The sequence below is a fragment of the Aegilops tauschii genome, chromosome 7 (genome assembly GCF_002575655.3).
Source record: "Aegilops tauschii subsp. strangulata cultivar AL8/78 chromosome 7, Aet v6.0, whole genome shotgun sequence".
Classification (NCBI taxonomy): Eukaryota; Viridiplantae; Streptophyta; class Magnoliopsida; order Poales; family Poaceae; genus Aegilops; species Aegilops tauschii.
The window spans coordinates 327209079-327228044 of NC_053041.3; the positions used below are offsets into that span (position 1 = coordinate 327209079).

At 45.2% G+C, this 18966-nt stretch overlaps 1 protein-coding gene across 1 annotated transcript in view; it reads right to left on the minus strand.

Annotated features, from left to right (window-relative positions):
* LOC141027137 (uncharacterized) overlaps nucleotides 1-18722 on the minus strand; it is a 21391-nt gene extending 2669 nt beyond the window's left edge. Inside the window, exons 1-2 of the mRNA XM_073504104.1 lie at nucleotides 18458-18722; nucleotides 153-1123 (exon numbers count right to left, since the gene is read on the minus strand). Of these exons, the coding sequence (XP_073360205.1) occupies nucleotides 153-1123; nucleotides 18458-18722 (1236 nt within the window). The remainder of the gene's footprint in view (nucleotides 1-152; nucleotides 1124-18457) is intronic.
* Nucleotides 18723-18966: the final 244 nt, after the last annotated feature.

Consider the following 18966-nt stretch of genomic DNA (forward strand, 5'->3'; position numbering starts at 1 on the left):
AGGAGGAAAGATCTGTAGGAGAAAAGGAGGGGCTGGAAGGCCGAGGGGGGAAGCTTAGTGGGGGATAGAGGTAGGCCGAGATAGGTTTGGGGGAAGCTAGAGATCGCACAGCCAAAGATCTGGGCAATTGCGGAGGCGTTTGTCTCGTCTACATTCATGGGGACAAAAGTAGTTTTGGCAAAGTTTATGCAAAGACCAGTTGCCAAGGCAAAATCGTCGAGAAGCTGCTTGAGCTTGCGGGCAGCAGCAGTGGAGGCATGGGCGATGATAACAGTATCGTCGGCATACTGTAGAATGGAGGGCGGAAGATCATTGTATACAGGGTGGTGTAGCTCGTTGGTTTGATCAGAGGCAGCAGACAGGATGAGCTGTTGGAGAACATTGGCAACGATGATGAACAGATACAGAGAGATGGGATCGCCTTGCCGGAGGCCGTTTTTGCACTGAATCCAGCTTCCAGGGACCCCGTTAAGAATGACAGCAGTTTTACCGGAAGAGAGTAAATCGTCAATCCAGGAGCAAAAACGATCTGGAAAGCCCCGATGGCGAAGAATTTTGAGCAGAGAAGGCCACGAGATGGAGTCGAACGCCTTCCTGAAGTCAAGCTTGAGGACCATTGTAGCAGCTTTGCGTTTATGACAACAGTTGAGGGAATCAGCAGCATAGATGAAGTTTTCAGCAATGCACCGTCCAGATATAAAGCCTGTTTGATCACCGTGAACGAGCAGAGGGATGTAGGTTTTTAGGCGATTGGTGAGGAGCTTGGCGATGCCTTTGATTGGGCAGTTTTGCAGAGAGATCGGGCAGAAAGCATCCGCAGTGTTAGCACCATCTTTCTTTGGGAGAAGCACAATGAATGATCTGTTGAAACGCTCCGTTTGAGAGGTAAGATGATAAAAGTCATGAAAGAAAGCTATGAGATTGCGTTTGATGGAGTTCCAGGCCGAGCTGTAGAAGCAGGGCCCAAAACCATCAGGGCCTGGGCTAGCGTTGGGATTCATGTGCAGGAAAGCCAGTTTGATTTCGTCAGAGGTGAAAGGAGCATCCAGATGTCGAAGTTGGGGCACCGGGGAAGCATAAAGATTAGATAGATCAAAATTCCAAGAAGTTACCGCCGGGCAGCCTAACAGATTTTGATAGAAGTCCCTCAGGATAGAAGCTTTTTGATCATGGGCAAGGAAGTCCTGGTCCTGATGACGTAACGAGGGGATCTGGTTTCTTCGAAAGCGTTGGGAGGCGGAGACATGAAAAAATTTCGTGTTCTCATCCCCGAAGTAGCGCGTTTGACTTTTGCACGCTGCCTGATTGCCATCATACGATCATGGATGGCTCGATGGAGGGAGCGCTTGAGAACGATACGCAGGGATGACTCAGCAATAGATAGAGGACGAGATTCTTGCCTCGTCGGATCAGCGACTACAGCACCCTTGGCGTTGTTTCTGCAATGGAAGCATTGCTCTTTTGAAGTTTTGACCACTTGGCAGGAGCACCTAGACTGGTGAAGTGGTTGGTCGGAAGCTGGCGGGGCCGAGGTCGGGGTGGTGTCTGCGGTGGTGTGTCCATTTGGGGCTGACTGTTGGCCGTCGGTGTTGGGCAGTTGAAGCACACGTGACATGCATTGCAGCATCAAGCAAATCTTGTTGGAGCGGCACATGTTTGCTCCTCTTTTGTCAGATATGGCTTCTCTCTCTGGTGTCGACGAGGTCACAAAACATACGGTAGTCCTGCCCGATGCAACAAGTGGTGCTCTTTGGTAAAATCGAGGCGAAGTCGAAGTCGCCGGGCTGTGAGTGCGGTATGATGACACCCCTTCATCGGCAATGTGATTTTATGTTTGTGCTGTGGCGTTCTGTTATGTCCTGTTGTGCTTGTGTGATCCTTGTGCAGGTTTTCACCCGGTTTCCCTTCTATAAACCGAGCAGACATGGGCTTCTTTTTTTTCTTTTTGAACCGGTCATGGGCTTCTTCTGAATGGGCTTATGGAATTTTAGCAGCTATCTTGCTAACTTACAAAAAGAAAAATGCTTCGCGAGATTGTCTCAAAAAAAAAAAAAGGAAAAAAGGAAATGGGAACTGGCAACTGGGCCTATTTTTACAGTGCCATTGCCCAGGACTTGTATATTTGATGCTGAAGAGAGAAGTCTCATGTATTCTCGCTATATGGCAGTGTGCACCCGGTTAACCTGAGGCTCGTTCTGGTTGGAAGGTTCTCTGCATTGGTCAAGTATCTATACCTCTATATCTATATCTATTCTATATCTATATCTATACCTGTATTATTTTATCTATTAATAAAGTAAGGTGATATTCTTGATTTCGTCCCGCTTAAATTTTTTTAGTATAAATTTCATCCTGCTTAGGTGATTTAAAATATGTACATGCGAGATGGTACTAATTCCGGGACCTCTTTGAACTGTTTCGGCCGAAAGAAGACGGCCCACCTCGCTGCGAACCTGGCCCAGGAAGGAGGCCTACCTGCTCGCCGCGCACGCGCACCAGGCAAAAATAATATCTCCAATACAAAGGGATCGAACTCCCAACCTCGCCACCAAACCCAAAGGCCACAACCAATTGGACTGGGTCATGCTTCTCTACACAAATATGAATTCATTTACTGATTAATAGTACCACCTCGCCTCATCACACCCATAAAAAAAAACTTATATACCTCCGTGATGTGAATTTAGGAAAGATTGTGCATCAATAAAGGAAGGACACGTACGTATGGGAATAAAGAATTTAATGTTGGGGAGCACTAGGGATCAGACTATTGATAAGTTGCTTCCTATCAGACTAGTCTTTCCTAATGTTAAATACCACATCCACCCACAAAATGAGTTGTAGAACGAGCAGTCTCGTTATTCCAGCCAAAAAAAGGAGCCCTTCGTCGATGAATGCATGTGTTTGCCATTTGCCAACCAGTTTGGCCCCTTCTCGGCGCGCATGCAAATCGTGATTCCTTTTTTGAAAAAAAAAATTGGTTGCATTCATAAGAATACACATGTGAGCATAGTGTTAGATTAAGAAAAAAAGCTCCGGAAAACACACTGGTGACGGCCATGGTGACCGCTCCCGCTCCGGCGGAGCGAAGTTTTTCGAGATGGCGGCGGTGCCGGCCTCGGGTTCCCTTGGGGACCTTGTGAGGAGCGGCTGGATCTGGTTGGCCTCTACCGTGCGCGCGACCCAGAGCGGTGCTTCCGGCGATTGTGGGAGAAGATGGCGGAGTTTATGGAAGGGGATCAGAAGAAGAAGCTCTTGCTATCCAATTTGACGGCCGGGAGGATTTCATCTGCGGATCTGTGAGTTATGAAGATCGAAAGAGGGAAGTTTCTACCAATTTCAACTCCAATTTGAATAGGGCATCATTTACTGGCAAGGAAAAGTTTGGGGGCATTAATTCAAGAGTTATTAGCGTCGGTTTGAGGGTGGATTTTGAGGAATGGGATCAATATTTCTTTGGTGCTGAGGAAACTTGTGTTCATCAGTTTGTTCTGGATGGTGCTCTTTCTTCTACTCCTCTGTCCGTTCCATAGTTTTTTCCCAAGTCCTAATGGTGAGTATTAATGAGGCTGGGAAGGGAAAGGAGCGTTAGAATGAGGTGGGCGAATTGCCTCTTAGAGCATCTCCACTCGCCACCTACAACAAGCCCCTTCCCCACAACAAGCCCCCCAAGCCCTTTTTTTATCACCGACTAGAAAAAATCGGCCCAGTCGTGCCCCTAGAAGCCTATTTTTCACCGCTTAGGGCCGCCGGCGGACCCAGGCCGAACACGGCGCACTGGGGGGCCCTGGGGGAAACAATTTTGGCGCGAAATCATTTTGACCCGCCGAGTCAGCGACTCGGCGCCTTCGTCGTCCTCATCGCCTCGGTTTCCCGCGGGAATCAATGCGAAGGCTGCCACTGGCCAGCCTTCCATTGATTCCTCACATGCGGCGCAGTGAAGGCGCGCCGACGCACGTCCCGCCCCCTCCCGCCACACGGCAACGGAGCGACGACCAATGGCTTAGGCCGCCGCTACCTGCATGAGGCGGAAGGCCGCCTCCTCTACGAGGCGGACTACCCGGCGCCGCCGGACATGCAGGTGCCGAGCTCGTGGAGGCTCAGCGTGTGACGCCCCGAGACCGATGCTCTAGATGCCTTCTTTTATTTTAATTGTTGTCATGTGTTTATTGTGTTTGTTGCATTATCATAATTGTTTTGCATATTTCATTGCGATGTGTTTATGCCATGATCACGATGAATGCCATTGCCATATTTTGTTCATTGCATCATGTTCATGTTTTATTATATTGCATTGTGCCATTTCGTTTTGTTGCATTGAGCCTCTTGTCATTTTGCATTATGCCATCCTTTGCCTGATGCATCATATTATAGCATAGTGTCACCATGTTGTTTCCAAGTCCATCATGTGCATTGCCCCTACATTATGTTTGTTGATTGCTCCATGTATGATCATGCATCATCACCTCCTCCTTCCTTCTTCTTTCTTTCATTTTGGCAAGTGACCTTTTCCCCTCCTCCATAAATGTTCATTCTTTTCCTGATGATAGTGCACCTCATCCTTAACCTCTCTGCCATTTCATCTCATTTTAATTTGTTTTGGTGGGTTAAAAAATGGCCTATTCAAACTTGTATTATTTTTCTACCTCTAAAAATGCCCAAAGCAATTTATTCAAATTCTGCACAAATTATGGACTCCAGGGATATTATCATTTCTCTCACAACACTCTCCAATTCCTCTGGACTTTTGCTCTTTTATTTTTGTTTGAAGAAATAGAAAAGGAAGAGTAGCAGCAGCCGCGCAGCCCAGCAGCAACCACAGCCACCTGGGCCTCGGCCTCCAGGCCGGCCCAGTTTCTCCTCTCGCCCGCAGCCCGCCAGCGCTGGCTCTCTCCTCTCTCTCTTGCCGGGCCCGCCTGCCAGCGACCCTTCCCCTCATGGCCACCTACTCCGTCCCTCTCCGTCTCCCTCGCTTCAGAGATAGAGAGATCGCCCCGTCGCGCCGTGAGCTCACGGACGTCGAGGCCAGCGACGTGCGCGCCCCTTTATAAGTAGCGACCGCGCCCTCCTAGGGTTTCTCCTTCCCCCTCTCTCGCCGCCGCCCACGGTAGGTCCTCGCCGTGCCCGCTGCCTGGCCACTCGATCGCCATGACCGAGACGTGCGAGAGCTCGTCTCCGCCGTAGGAGCTCCCGCCGACCACCTGCTTCCTCGACGGCGTTGCGGGACGTCAAGACGCCGTGCCGGCATCCTCTTCTTCCCCTGCAACATGAACGCCAAGCCGGAAGCCGTTCTCCGCTCGCCATCGCCTCGGTCTTCTTCCTCGGGTGAACCTGTCGCCGGCCGACTCCGTTGCTCCTTGCGTCCCCAAGCTCGAACGACTCCAGCGACAAACCCCACGGTGACGACCTGCGCCTCCCCTTTTTCCCTTGCATCGTAGTCGCGTCGTCTTGGGCCCCGATCCGAGAGGGTCGTGCTCGTCCGCCGTCGACCACCACGACAGCGAGTTCAAGCGCTTGCCTTGGGTCCCTGTGCGCCCTCCCGTGCTCGCAGGTTGCGCACACGCACACTGATAACCCACAACTATAGGGGATCACAATAGTTTTCGAGGGTAGAGTATTCAACCCAAATTTATTGATTCGACACAAGGGGAGCCAAAGAATATTCTCAAGTATTGGCAGTTGAATTGTCAATTCAACCACACCTGGATAACTTAATATCTGCAGCAAAGTATTTAGTAGCAAAGTAGTATGGAAGTAATGGTAGTAACAGTAGCAGTTTTGTAGTAATTGTAACAGTGGCAACAGTAAAGTAACTAAGCAAAGAGCAATATGTGAAAAGCTCGTAGGCATTGGATCAGTGATGGATAATTATGTCGGATGATTCGTGCAACAGTTATAACATAGGGTGACACAGAACTAGCTCCAATTCATCAATGTAATGTAGGCATGTATTCCGAATATAGTCATACGTGCTTATGGAAAAGAACTTGCATGACATCTTTTGTTTGGAAACTAAGGGATATTAAGGCCTCCTTTTAATAGAGTACCAGACCAAAGCATTAACACATAGTGAATACATGAACTCCTCAAACTATGGTCATCACCGGGAGTGGTCCCGATTATTGTCACTTCGGGGTTACCAGATCATAACACATAGTACGTGACTATTGACTTGCAAAATAGGATCAAGAACTTACATATATTCATGAAAACATAATAGGTTCAGATCTGAAATCATGGCATTCGGGCCCTAGTGACAAGCATTTAACATAGTAAAGTCATAGCAACATCAACCTCAGAACATAGTGGATACTAGGGATCAAACCCTAACAAAACTAACTCGATTACATGATAAATCTCATCCAACCCATCACCGTCCAACAAGCTTACGATGGAATTACTCATGCACGGCGGTGAGCATCATGAAATTGGTGATGGAGGAAGGTTGATGATGACGATGGCGACGGATTCCCCTCTCCGGAGCCCTGAACGGACTCCACATCAGCCCTCCCGAGAGAGATTAGGGCTTGGCGGCGGCTCCATATCGTAAAACGCTATGAATCCTTCTCTCTGAATTTTTTCTCCCCGAACGTGAATATATAGAGTTGGAGTTGAGGTCGGTGGAGCACCAGGGGGCCCACGAGGCAGGGGGGCGCGCCCAGGGTGGTAAGCGCCCCCACCCTCGTGGACAGGGTGTGCCCCCTGGCCTTAATTCTTTCATCAGTATTTTTTATTAATTCCAAAAATATTCTCCGTGAAGTTTCAGGTCATTCCGAGAGCTTTTATTTCTGCACAAAAATAACACCATGGCAATTCCCCCAAGCTTAAACCTTTGTTTGTCCTCAAGCAATTCAGTTGATAAACTGAAAGTGATAAAGAAAACTTTTACAAACTCTATTTTCTCTTGTTGTTGTAAATATGTAAATCCAGCATTCAAGTTTTCAGCAAAGAATATGAACTAACCATATTCACAATAACATTTAGGTCTCATGTTTACTCATATCAATGGCATAATCAACTGAGCAATAATGATAAATCTCGGATGACAACACTTTCTCAAAACAATCATAATATGATATAACAAGATGATATCTCACTAGCCCTTTCCGAGACCGCAAAACATAAATGCAGAGCACCTCTGAAGATCAAGGGCTGACTAAACATTGTAATTGATGGTAAAAGAGATCCAGTCATACTCAATATAAATTAATAGTAATGGATGCAAATGACAGCGGTGCTCTCCAACTGGTGCTTTTCAATAAGAGGATGATGACTCAACATAAAAGTAAATAGATAGGCCCTTCGTAGAGGAAAGTAGGGATTTGTAGAGGTGCCAGAGCTCGGTTTTTGAAATAGAGATAAATAATATTTTGAGCGGCATACTTTCATTGTCAACATAACAACCGAGAGATCTCGATATCTTCCATGCTACACACATTATAGGCGGTTCCCAAGCAGAATGGTAAAGTTTATACTCCCCCACCACCAACAAGCATCAATCCATGGCTTGCCCGAAACAACGGGTGCCTCCAACTAACAACAGTCCTGTGGGAGTTTTGTTTGTAATTATTTTGATTTGGTTTGAGCATGGGACTGGGCATCCCGGTGACCAGCCATTTTCTCGTGAGTGAGGAGCGGAGTCCACTCCTCTTGAGAATAACCCACCTAGCATGGAAGATACAGACAACCCTAGTTGATACATGAGCTATTCGAGCATACAAAACATAATTTTATTTGAAGGTTTAGAGTTTGGCACATATAAATTTACTTGAAACGGCAGGTAGATACCGCATATAGGAAGGTATGGTGGACTCATATGGAATAACTTTGGGGTTTATGGAAGTGGATGCACAAGCAGAATTCCCGCTTAGTACAAGTGAAGGCTAGCAAAAGACTGGGGAGCGACCAACTAGAGAGCGACAACAGTCATGAACATGCATTAAAATTAATAAACATTGAGTGCAAGCATGAGTAGGATATAATCCACCCTGAACATAAATATCATGGAGGCTATGTTGATTTTGTTTTAACTACATGTGTGAACATGTGCCAAGTCAAGCCACTCGAATCGTTCAAAGGAGGATACCACCCTATCATACCACATCATAACCATTTTAATAGCATGTTGGCACGCAAGGTAAACCATTATAAACTCCTAGCTAATTAAGCATGGCATAAGCAACTATAATCTCTAATTGTCATTGCAAACATGTTTCATTCATAATAGGCTGAATCAGGAACGATGAACTAATCATATTTACAAAAACAAGAGAGGTCGAGTTCATACCAGGTTCTCTCATCTCAATCAGTCCATCATATATCGTCATTATTGCCTTTCACTCGCACGACCGAATGGTGTGGATAATAATAATAGTGCACGTGCATTGGACTAAGCTGGAATCTGCAAGCATTTAGTTCAAGGGAGAAGATAAAGTAATATGGGCTCTTTGTTAAATCATCAATAATGCATATAAGAGCCACTTCAGCATTTTCATTATGGTCTTCTCCTCTCGACCCCCAAAGAACAAGAAAAGAAATAAAACTATTTACATAGGAAAGCTCCCAACAAGCAAAAGAAGAAGGATAAATCTTTTTGGGTTTTATTTTTAATTACCACTACTACCAGCATGGAAAGTAAACTAGCTAAAAGCTACAACTATTTTTTTTGGTTTTCTTAAGGTTTTTCAAACACACAAGAAGAAGGCTAGAAAAGAAAATAAACTAGCATGGATAGTACAATGAAAAAGTATGAGCACCGACAACTAGAATGAGTGTGTGAACATGAATGTAAAGTCGGTGAGAAATACGTACTCCCCCAAGCTTAGGCTTTTGGCCTAAGTTGGTCTATGCCCACAGATCAAAGCTGCTCTCTCCAGGGTACTGAGGAGGGTCCTTAGGGTGCCACTGGTTAGCGATCTCCTCCGGATCCCACTGATAAACAGATTGACGGTGAGGATCAAGTGGTGGCTCCGGCTCGGGCTCTGGAGCTGGCGTTAGGTTCCGGTAGGCATGAATGGCCTCCGACAGAACAAGGTACATGCCTGAAGATAAGTTGAACAAAGAAGCAGGCAAAGTAATAGTCTCAAAGTAAGTTTTATCAAATATCAGTCTACAGTTAAGCATCCTTTTCTTGTTCTTAACAATAAAATCATGTGCTACCATACTCTTATAGTCTAGAAAAACAGGAGGCAACAACTTTTCTTCTTTCTCATAATGCCTAATAGGTATGTTAAAGTGTGCAGTGAGGCGCGAGGCAAAGATACCTCCCAGGATGGGACCCTTCGTACGGTTCAGATTTAACCGCTTGGCAACAATAGCGCCTAGACTAAAAGTGTTATCACGAAACAAGGCATGGCACAAAATAACAATATCAGGGGCACTAAGGTTTCCACAATTCCCGCGACCAATTAAACATCTACTAGCAAATATTGCAAAGTCATGTAGAACAGGAAAGTGTATGCTAGTGATTCTTGCATCGAAAACTTTTCTTGTTTCCCCTACAACAATCATATCAATAAACCCTTCCACATCATTACGATGTGGTTCCTCTATGCTGCCCGCAAATGGTAACTTGCAAACCTCACAAAAATCATAAAGGGACATCTCCTTATATTCATCATATAAATAAAAATCCACCGAAGGTGGTGATCTCCTAGCATGGAAATGAAAATTTTGCACAAAAATATTAGTGAGTAGGAGATACTGTTCGCGCTGGTCGCGGAGGAAGTCGGTGAGGCCCGCATTCTTAGCCAAATAATAAAAATCATCATGAATCCTGGCTGCCCTCAAGAAATCATCACAAGGCCATTCACATGGCCGAACCTCCGCGGTGCGAGGGAGATTATATTTGGGCTTCTTATCCTCCTCACTTTGCTTGTCCTTCGAGCTTCGTCTCGAAGAGCCCCTCAATAATCTCTTCATCATTTTCTGAAAATTTCTGAAATTTTTAGTAACTTAAAATAAAAGTAAACCAAACTCAACAAAATTGATAGCAACTACTCCCACAAGTGCCTAGAGACTATATCATGCATTAGGACTACTTGGGACCAAATAAATTTGACATGCAAGCCCAAGAACAGGGTCACCTAAGCAGCCAAAATTTGCAATGAATAAAGCACTAGAACAAAAACTAATTGGACCATTGGAGGAGTCACATACCGAAGAACAATCCCCCAAAGCAGTTTTGTGAGTGGAGCTTTGAGCAAGGAGATCGAAAATGGCAGCAAGATGAGCTAGAACTCGTGCTTGAGCTGGTTGGTGATTTTTTTGGGGAATAAGATGGAGTGTGTGGGTGCTGGAATAAGTGGAGGGGGGCCACCAGGGGCCCACGAGGCAGGGGGCGCGCCTAGGGGGAGTGGGCGCGCCCTGGACCCTCGTGGCCAGGTGCTGGCTCCCCCTAATGTGTTCTCAGTGCCAAATATTCTCAAATATTCTAGAAAAAAATCATATTTCAATTTCGGGGCATTTGGAGAACTTTTATTTTTGGGGTATTTTTCATTGCACGGATAATTCAGAAAACTGACAGAAAAATACTATTTTTGCTTTATTTAATCTAAATAACAGAAAGTAAAAAGAGGGTACAAAGAGTTGTGCTTTCTAGCTTCATCCATCTTATGCTCATCAAAAGGAATCCACTAACAAGGTTGATCAAGTCTTGTTAACAAACTTATTCCGAATCGCATGAAACCGGAGAATTTTCGAATAGCACTAGGTTACCTCAACGGGGATATGCTCGTCCCCAACAATAAGAATATCATATTTCTTCTTGACAGTAGGAAGAGTAAATTCAAAACCTCCAATAATAATCGATGGAATTTTTCCAATAGAATTGATAATGTGGACTTGAGGTTGTTTCCTCGGAAAGTGTACCGTATGCTCATTACCATTGACATGAAAGGTGACATTGCCTTTGTTGCAATCAATAACAGCCCCTGCAGTATTCAAGAAGGGTCTACCAAGAATAATCGACATAGTATCGTCCTCGGGAATATCAAGAATAACAAAGTCCATTAAAATAGTAATGTTTGCAACCACAACAGGCACATCCTCACAAATACCGACAGGTATAGCAGTTGATTTATCAGCCATTTGCAAAGATATTTCAGTAGGTGTCAACTTATTCAAATCAAGTCTACGATATAAAGAGAGAGGCATAACACTGACACCGGCTCCAAGATCACATAAAGCAGTTGTATAGTTGGTACTCCTGGATCTCCAAGTTTCTTTGGTATTCCACCTTTAAAAATATAATTAGCAAGCATGGTGGAGATTTCAGCTTCCGGTATCTTTCTTTTATTAGTAACAATATCTTTCATATACTTAGCATAAGGATTCATTTTAAGCATATCAGTCAAACGCATACGCAAAAAGATAGGTCTAATCATTTCAGCAAAGCGCTCAAAATCCTCATCATCCTTTTTCTTGGATGGTTTAGGAGGAAAAGGCATGAGTTTTTGAACCCATGGTTCTCTTTCTTTACCGTGCTTCCTAGCAACAAAGTCTCTCTTATCATAACGTTGATTCTTTGATTGTGGGTTATCAAGATCAACAGCAGGTTCAATCTCTACATCATGGTTATTGCTAGGTTGAGCATCGACATGAACATCATCATTAAGATTATCACTAGGTTCATGTTCATTACCAGATTGTGTTTCAGCATCAGAAATAGAAATATCATTGGGATTCTCAGGTGTGTCATCAACAGGTTCACTAGAAGCATGCAATGTCCTATCATTTTTCTTTTTCTTCTTCTTAGAAGAACTAGGTGCATCAACATTAGTTCTCTGAGAATCTTGCTCAATTCTCTTAGGGTGGCCCTCAGGATACAAAGGTTCTTGAGTCATTTTACCCCCTCTAGTCACAACTCTAATAGCATTACCATTTTTCTTATTATTTAATTCATTGAGCAAATCATTCTGAGCTTTAAGCACTTGTTCTACTTGAGTGGTAACCATAGAAGCATGTTTACTAATGAGTTTAAGTTCACCTTTAACTCTAGACATATAATCACTCAAGTGTTCAATCATATAAGCATTGCGTTTCAATTGTCTACCAACATAAGCATTGAAGTTTTCTTGTTTAATAATAAAATTATCAAACTAATCTAAACATTGGCTAGCAGACTTATAACGAGGAATATCACCTTCATCAAATCTATAGAGAGAATTTACCTTTACTACCTGTGTCGGGTTATCAAGACCATGTATTTCTTCAACATGCGGCAAATTAAGACCATGTATTTCTTCAATAGGAGGTAAATTCTTAACATCTTTAGCTTTAATACCTTTTTCTTTCATAGATTTCTTTGCCTCTTGCATATCTTCAGGACTGAGAAATAGAATACCCCTTTTCTTCGGGGTTGGCTTAGGAGTTGGTTCAAGAAGTGTCCAGTTATTTTCATTAGTCAACATATTATTCAATAGCAATTCAGCTTGATCAACAGTTCTTTTCCTGAAAACACAACCAGCACAACTATCCAGGTGGTCTCTGGAAGCATCGGTTAGTCCATTATAAAAGATATCAAGTATTTCATTTTTCTTAAGAGGATGATCAGGCAAAGCATTAAGTAATTGGAGAAGCCTCCCCCAAGCTTGTGGGAGACTCTCTTCTTCAATTTGCACAAAATTATATATTTCCCTTAAGGCATCTTGTTTCTTATGAGCGGGGAAATATCTAGCAGAGAAGTAATAAATCATATCCTGGGGACTACGCACACAACTAGGATCAAGAGAATTAAACCATGTCTTGGCATCACCCTTTAATGAGAACGGAAATAATTTAAGGATATAGTAGTAGCGAGTTTTCTCATCATTAGTGAACAGGGTGGCTATATCATTTAATTTAGTAAGATGTGCCACAACAGTTTCAGATTCATAGCCATAGAAAGGATCAGATTCAACCAAAGTAATTATCTCAGGATCAACAGAGAAATCATAGTCCTTATTAGTAATACAGATAGGTGAATTAGCAAAAGCAGGGTCATATTTCATTCTAGCATTCAAAGATTTTTCTTTCAGCTTAGCTAATAATTTCTTAAGATCATTTCTATCATTGCAAGCAAGAAAGTCTCTAGCAGTTTCTTCATCCATAACATAACCCTCAGGCACAGCAGGCAATTCATATCTAGGGGGAGAATCTTCATCATCACTTTCATTAATATTATCAGTTTCAATAATTTCATTCTCTCTAACCCTAGCAAGTTGTTCATCAAGAAATCCACCTAGTGGCACAGTAGTATCAAGCATAGAAGTAGTTTGATCATAAGTATCATGCATAGCAAAAGTGGCATCATCAATAACGCGACATATCAGAACAAATAGCAGAAGCAGGTTTAGGTGTCGCAAGTTTACTCAAAACAGAAGGCGAATCAAGTGCAGAGCTAGATGGCAGTTCCTTACCTCCCCTCGTAGTTGAGGGATAAATTTTGGTTTTCTCGTCTTTCAAGTTCCTCATAGTGACCAGCAGATATAAATCCCAAGTGACTCAAAGAATAGAGCTATGCTCCCCGGCAACGGCGCCAAAAAATAGTCTTGATAACCCACAAGTATAGGGGATCGCAACAGTTTTCGAGGGTAGAGTATTCAACCCAAATTTATTGATTCGACACAAGGGGAGCCAAAGAATATTCTCAAGTATTAGCAGTTGAGTTGTCAATTCAACCACACCTGGATAACTTAATATCTGCAGCAAAGTATTTAGTAGCAAAGTAGTATGGAAGTAACGGTAACGGTGGCAAAAGTAACAGTAGCAGTTTTGTAGTAATTGTAACAGTGGCAACAGTAAAGTAACTAAGCAAAGAGCAATATGTGAAAAGCTCGTAGGCATTGGATCAGTGATGGATAATTATGTCGGATGCGATTATTCATGCAACAGTTATAACATAGGGTGACACAGAACTAGCTCCAATTCATCAATGTAATGTAGGCATGTATTCCGAATATAGTCATACGTGCTTATGGAAAAGAACTTGCATGACATCTTTTGTTTGGAAACTAAGGGATATTAAGGCCTCCTTTTAATAGAGTACCGGACCAAAGCATTAACACATAGTGAATACATGAACTCCTCAAACTACGGTCATCACCGGGAGTGGTCCCGATTATTGTCACTTCGGGGTTACCGGATCATAACACATAGTACGTGACTATTGACTTGCAAAATAGGATCAAGAACTCACATATATTCATGAAAACATAATAGCTTCAGATCTGAAATCATGGCACTCGGGCCCTAGTGACAAGCATTAAGCATAGTAAAGTCATAGCAACATCAATCTCAGAACATAGTGGATACTAGGGATCAAACCCTAACAAGACTAACTCGATTACATGATAAATCTCATCCAACCCATCACCGTCCAGCAAGCCTACGATGGAATTACTCACGCACGGCGGTGAGCATCATGAAATTGGTGATGGAGGAAGGATGATGATGACGATGGCGACGGATTCCCCTCTCCGGAGCCCTGAACAGACTCTAGATCAGCCCTCCCGAGAGAGATTAGGGCTTGGCGGTGGCTCCGTATCGTAAAACGCGATGAATCCTTCTCTCTGATTTTTTTCTCCCCGAACGTGAATATATAGAGTTGGAGTTGAGGTCGGTGGAGCACCAGGGGGCCCACGAGGCAGGGGGGCGCGCCCAGGGTGGTAAGCACGCCCCCCACCCTCGTGGAGAGGGTGTGCCCCCTGGCCTTGATTCTTTCGCCAGTATTTTTTATTAATTCCAAAAATATTCTCCGTGAAGTTTCAGGTCATTCCGAGAACTTTTATTTCTGCACAAAAATAACACCATGGCAATTCTGCTGAAAACAGCGTCAGCCCAGGTTAGTTCCATTCAAATCATGCAAGTTAGAGTACAAAACAAGTGCAAAAGTGTTTGGAAAAGTAGATACGATGGAGATGTATCACACACCTATCTGCACCCCGTGCGTGCACCCTGCCTTTTTTGCCTTGCCCCGCGCTCGCGCACAACGCCGCACCCCTGCAGCTCCGCGCCGCCGTGTCTTGCTGGCCCCGTTGCCGCCATTGCCTCCTCTGTTTCTGCAAAGGAGCTTGATCCGCCTCGGTTAGCTCAATAAGGGCGAAGCCCCTTTGGGTTCAGTAGTCCCGCCTAGCCCGACTAGTCAGAACCCCACCTTGCTATCCAGGAGACCTGGGTTTGAATCCCAGGCTCCGCACATATTTTTTTGGGGCGTGGTTTTATCAGCGTGTCACTAACTGTGTGGCCCCACCTGTCAGTCTCTCCCCCAAAATCCTTTTCTTTTATTTAATACCAGGGGATATTCCATTTCTTGCATGTGGAATCTTTCCTATTTGGGCAAGTCCAATTCTGGACATTTCCACTTCTGGAAATTTGCCATTTCTATTTAATTCCATATTAGCCAGGTTCTCTTAATGCATTTGTGAGCATTTTTCTTACAACAATATATACATATTATATATGTTTTTGGACTAGAAAAATCCCACTAATCCATTGGCGGCATCCATTTCATCATTTCAGCAAGTTTGCACACATGTCATTTTACATCACTTTGCTGTTTTGTCATTTATGTGGATATTTATGCAAATATGATATGTGGTAACTTTGTATGTAAACATGCTCACTTTCATGCCATATTACTGTTAGATTTTGTATCATGCCATGAAATGCATTGTAGTGAGTGAAACAAGCTTGCAAACATGCCTACATGAATCTGTTTTGCCATGCCATGTTCATTTTTGCCAAGTCTGAATCTATAAACATAACTTGTCATTTTGCTTTGGAGCTATCATCAAATCTACGAGTTTCTGGACAAAGTTCAGTGAGGGAGTTTTGTTAAGTGCATACTGTACTAGCATGCTATGCTCTTTGTTGCCTTAATATGTTCCTGTAGCATGTAATTTGCTAGACCTGAACATTGCATCCTGAATCTGTTTCCTGCCATATTCTGTGTTTTCTCCAAGTCTGCAAAACTGTTGTCACTTGTCAGTTTGCCATGCTGTTTTGGTGATGATCTAGTGAGTTTTAGAAATAGTTCAGTAATCATGTTTCGTAGTAGATGTTATGTGCTTCAGTGCCATGCCATTTGTTTCCATGTTTGAGTGCTGTAGCATATTTAAACATTGCATCCAAGTTGGCATGTTGCTGTTTTAAATAGCTTTGCATTGCATTTTGTTTTGCTCACCATTTGCAAACCGTGCATCCGTTTCCGGTGATCCTTATATCGATTTCAACCGAAATCTTCGAATCTTTCTAGTGGCATGCTTGGGTTACCAAGATTCTGCCCATATCCATCTTGTCTCCACCATTTCTCTCCCGTTGTCGTATCCCTCGTATCGGTAGCCCCTTAGCTCCGTCTTTTGCATTCTTCTTATGCATTCATGTTCCTCGTGCAAATAGCATGTGTTATTTTTCCATGTGACGTTTATGTGTTGTGTGTTTACCATGTTATTTGCTTCTTTCAGGTTGTGCTTCTTCCCGATAGTTCCCGTTTCGTTGCGATCGTGAGGATTCGTTCGACTACTCTTGGTTCATCTACGCCGCTCATCTTTTTCATGGACTCGATCTTCTTCCTAGCGGGATTTCAGGCAAGATGACCGTTACCCTGGATCTCACTACTATCTTTGCTATGCTAGTTGTCTCGATGCTATCGCTATGTCGCGCTACCCACCACTTGTTTATCAAGCCTCCCAATTTGCCATGATAGCCTCCAACCTTTTCCACCATCCTAGCAAACCGTTGTTCGGCTATGTTACCGCTTTGCTCAGCCCCTCTTATAGCGTTGCTAGTTGCAGGTGCAGTTGCAGGTTGTTCCATGTTGGGACATGGATATCATGGGATGTCACAATATCTCTTATTTAATTAATGCATCTATATACTTGGTAAACGGTGGAAGGCTCGGCCTTTTGCCTGGTGTTTTGTTCCACTCTTGACGCCCTAGTTTCCGTCATGCCGGTGTTATGTTCCTTGATTTTGCGTCCCTAACACGGTGAGGGTTTATGGGCCCCTCTTGACAGTTTGCTTTGAATAAAACTCTTCGAGCGAGGCCCAACATTGGTTTTACCATTTGCCTAATAACAACTAAAACTTGCATAGGGACTTTCCGGACCCCGAGGATTCTTAATCAACCCCCGGGCCAATGCTCCTCATGAGTGTTGGTCCAAACTAGAGCACTGTGCGGGGCCGCCCCAGGGTAACCTGGGTTATTTTGGCACCTGTACGCGTCGCTCATCCATCGTGGCCTGAGACGAGATACACGCGGCTACTATCAGGGTCTCGGCACGCCGACAGGTCTTGCTGGACTTGTTTTATCATTGTCGAAATGTCTTGTGCACCGGGATCCTGAGTTTGATCGGATGTCCCGCGATGGAGGATTGTGTCCGCGGATCGTGAGCTTGTCATGGGCTAAGTTGGGACACCCCTGCAGGGTTTATACTTTCGAGAGCCGTGCCCGCAGATATGTGGCAGATGGGAATTTTTAATATCCGGTTGTAGTGGACTTGAACTAAACTCAATTAAAATACACCAACCGCGTGCGTAACCGTGACTGTTTCTTTTCGGGTGCGTTCGAGAAGAGAACACGGTGGGGTTATGTTTGAACGTAAGTAGTTCAGGATCACTTCTTGATGATTACTAGTTTGCGACCGTTTGCGTAGTTTCTCATCTTACTCTTGTACTCGTAAGTTAGCCACCATACAATGCTTAGTCGCTTGCTGCAACCTCACAACTTATCCATTCCATACCCATTAAGCTTTGCTAGTCTTGATACCCATGGTAATGGGATTGCTAAGTCCTCGTGGCTCACAGATTACTACAACAACAGTTGCAGGTACAGGTAATGCGATGATCATGACGTGAGAGCGATGTTTGCTTGTTTTGGAGTTATTCTTCTACTTCTTCTTTGATCAGGGGATAGGTTCCGGGTCGGCAGCCTGGGCTAGCAGGGTGGATGTCGTTTGAGTTTCTGTTTGTGTTTCATCCGTAGTTGGATGTTTCCTCATGTATGATGTTTGATGTATTCATGTGGCATTTGTATGCCTTGTATGTATCCCCAACTATTATGTAATGGTACGATGTAATGATATCCACCTTGCAGAAGTGTTTCAATATGCGGCTCTATCCTTGGTGGGACCTTCGAGTTCCTCTCGGATAGGATCGCATATTGGGCGCGACACAACGCCAGCGGAGTCCCGGTGCCACCGCCGCCCTCCGGTGCTGAACGACACGCCGAGATCGCGTGCATCAGGTCGTCGCTGCCGGAGCACGCGCGACAGCAGCCGAGGTACGCCCTCGACAGCCACAACCCATGGACGGCGTACTTCGATCGCCGCCACGCCGACCAGCTGGCTGCCACGAACGGCGTCGAACCTCGCGGCTGCCTCAACTCTGAGGGACGGTGCCAATGGTGGGGTGTCCCGGGCGCACGCTCGAAGTCATCCTCGAGCACATCGAGGCCGCTAACTGGCCGCGGTTGGAGTACCCGGCTCCCCCACCTTCTCTCGCCTCCGCGACAGTTCCTGGACGCCGAGGCGAATGGAGACGGCGTCGTCGTTCTCGGCTCCCGTTCCTCCGGGACGCCGGCGCTCCTCCCCGTCAAGCCGGAGCCACGGGAGACACCGCTCTGGCAGCGCACCCACGGCGGCGCCCTCGTCATCAATGAGGGCGGCGTCCCTTCCCCCCTCCTGCCTCGTCAAGCTGAAGACCGAGCCGACGCTCCTTCCCGTGAAGAAGGAGCACGAGGCCATGGCCGCCGACGAGGATACCGGCCTCAAATGGCCGTGGGACGACTACGTCCGGCAGGAGATGGAGCGCCAGCGCCGCGCCCTCGAGGAGATCACTGCCTGGCGCTGCGGCCGCGAGGAGGGCGGCGTCGTCATCCTCGACGACAGCGACGAGGAGGCGCCCGGGCCGTCCAACCCGGCCGCCACGGTGACTCAGGGCAGGGGTGCAGCAAGGACGGCAACGGTGTGTAGGACGACAAAGGCGACG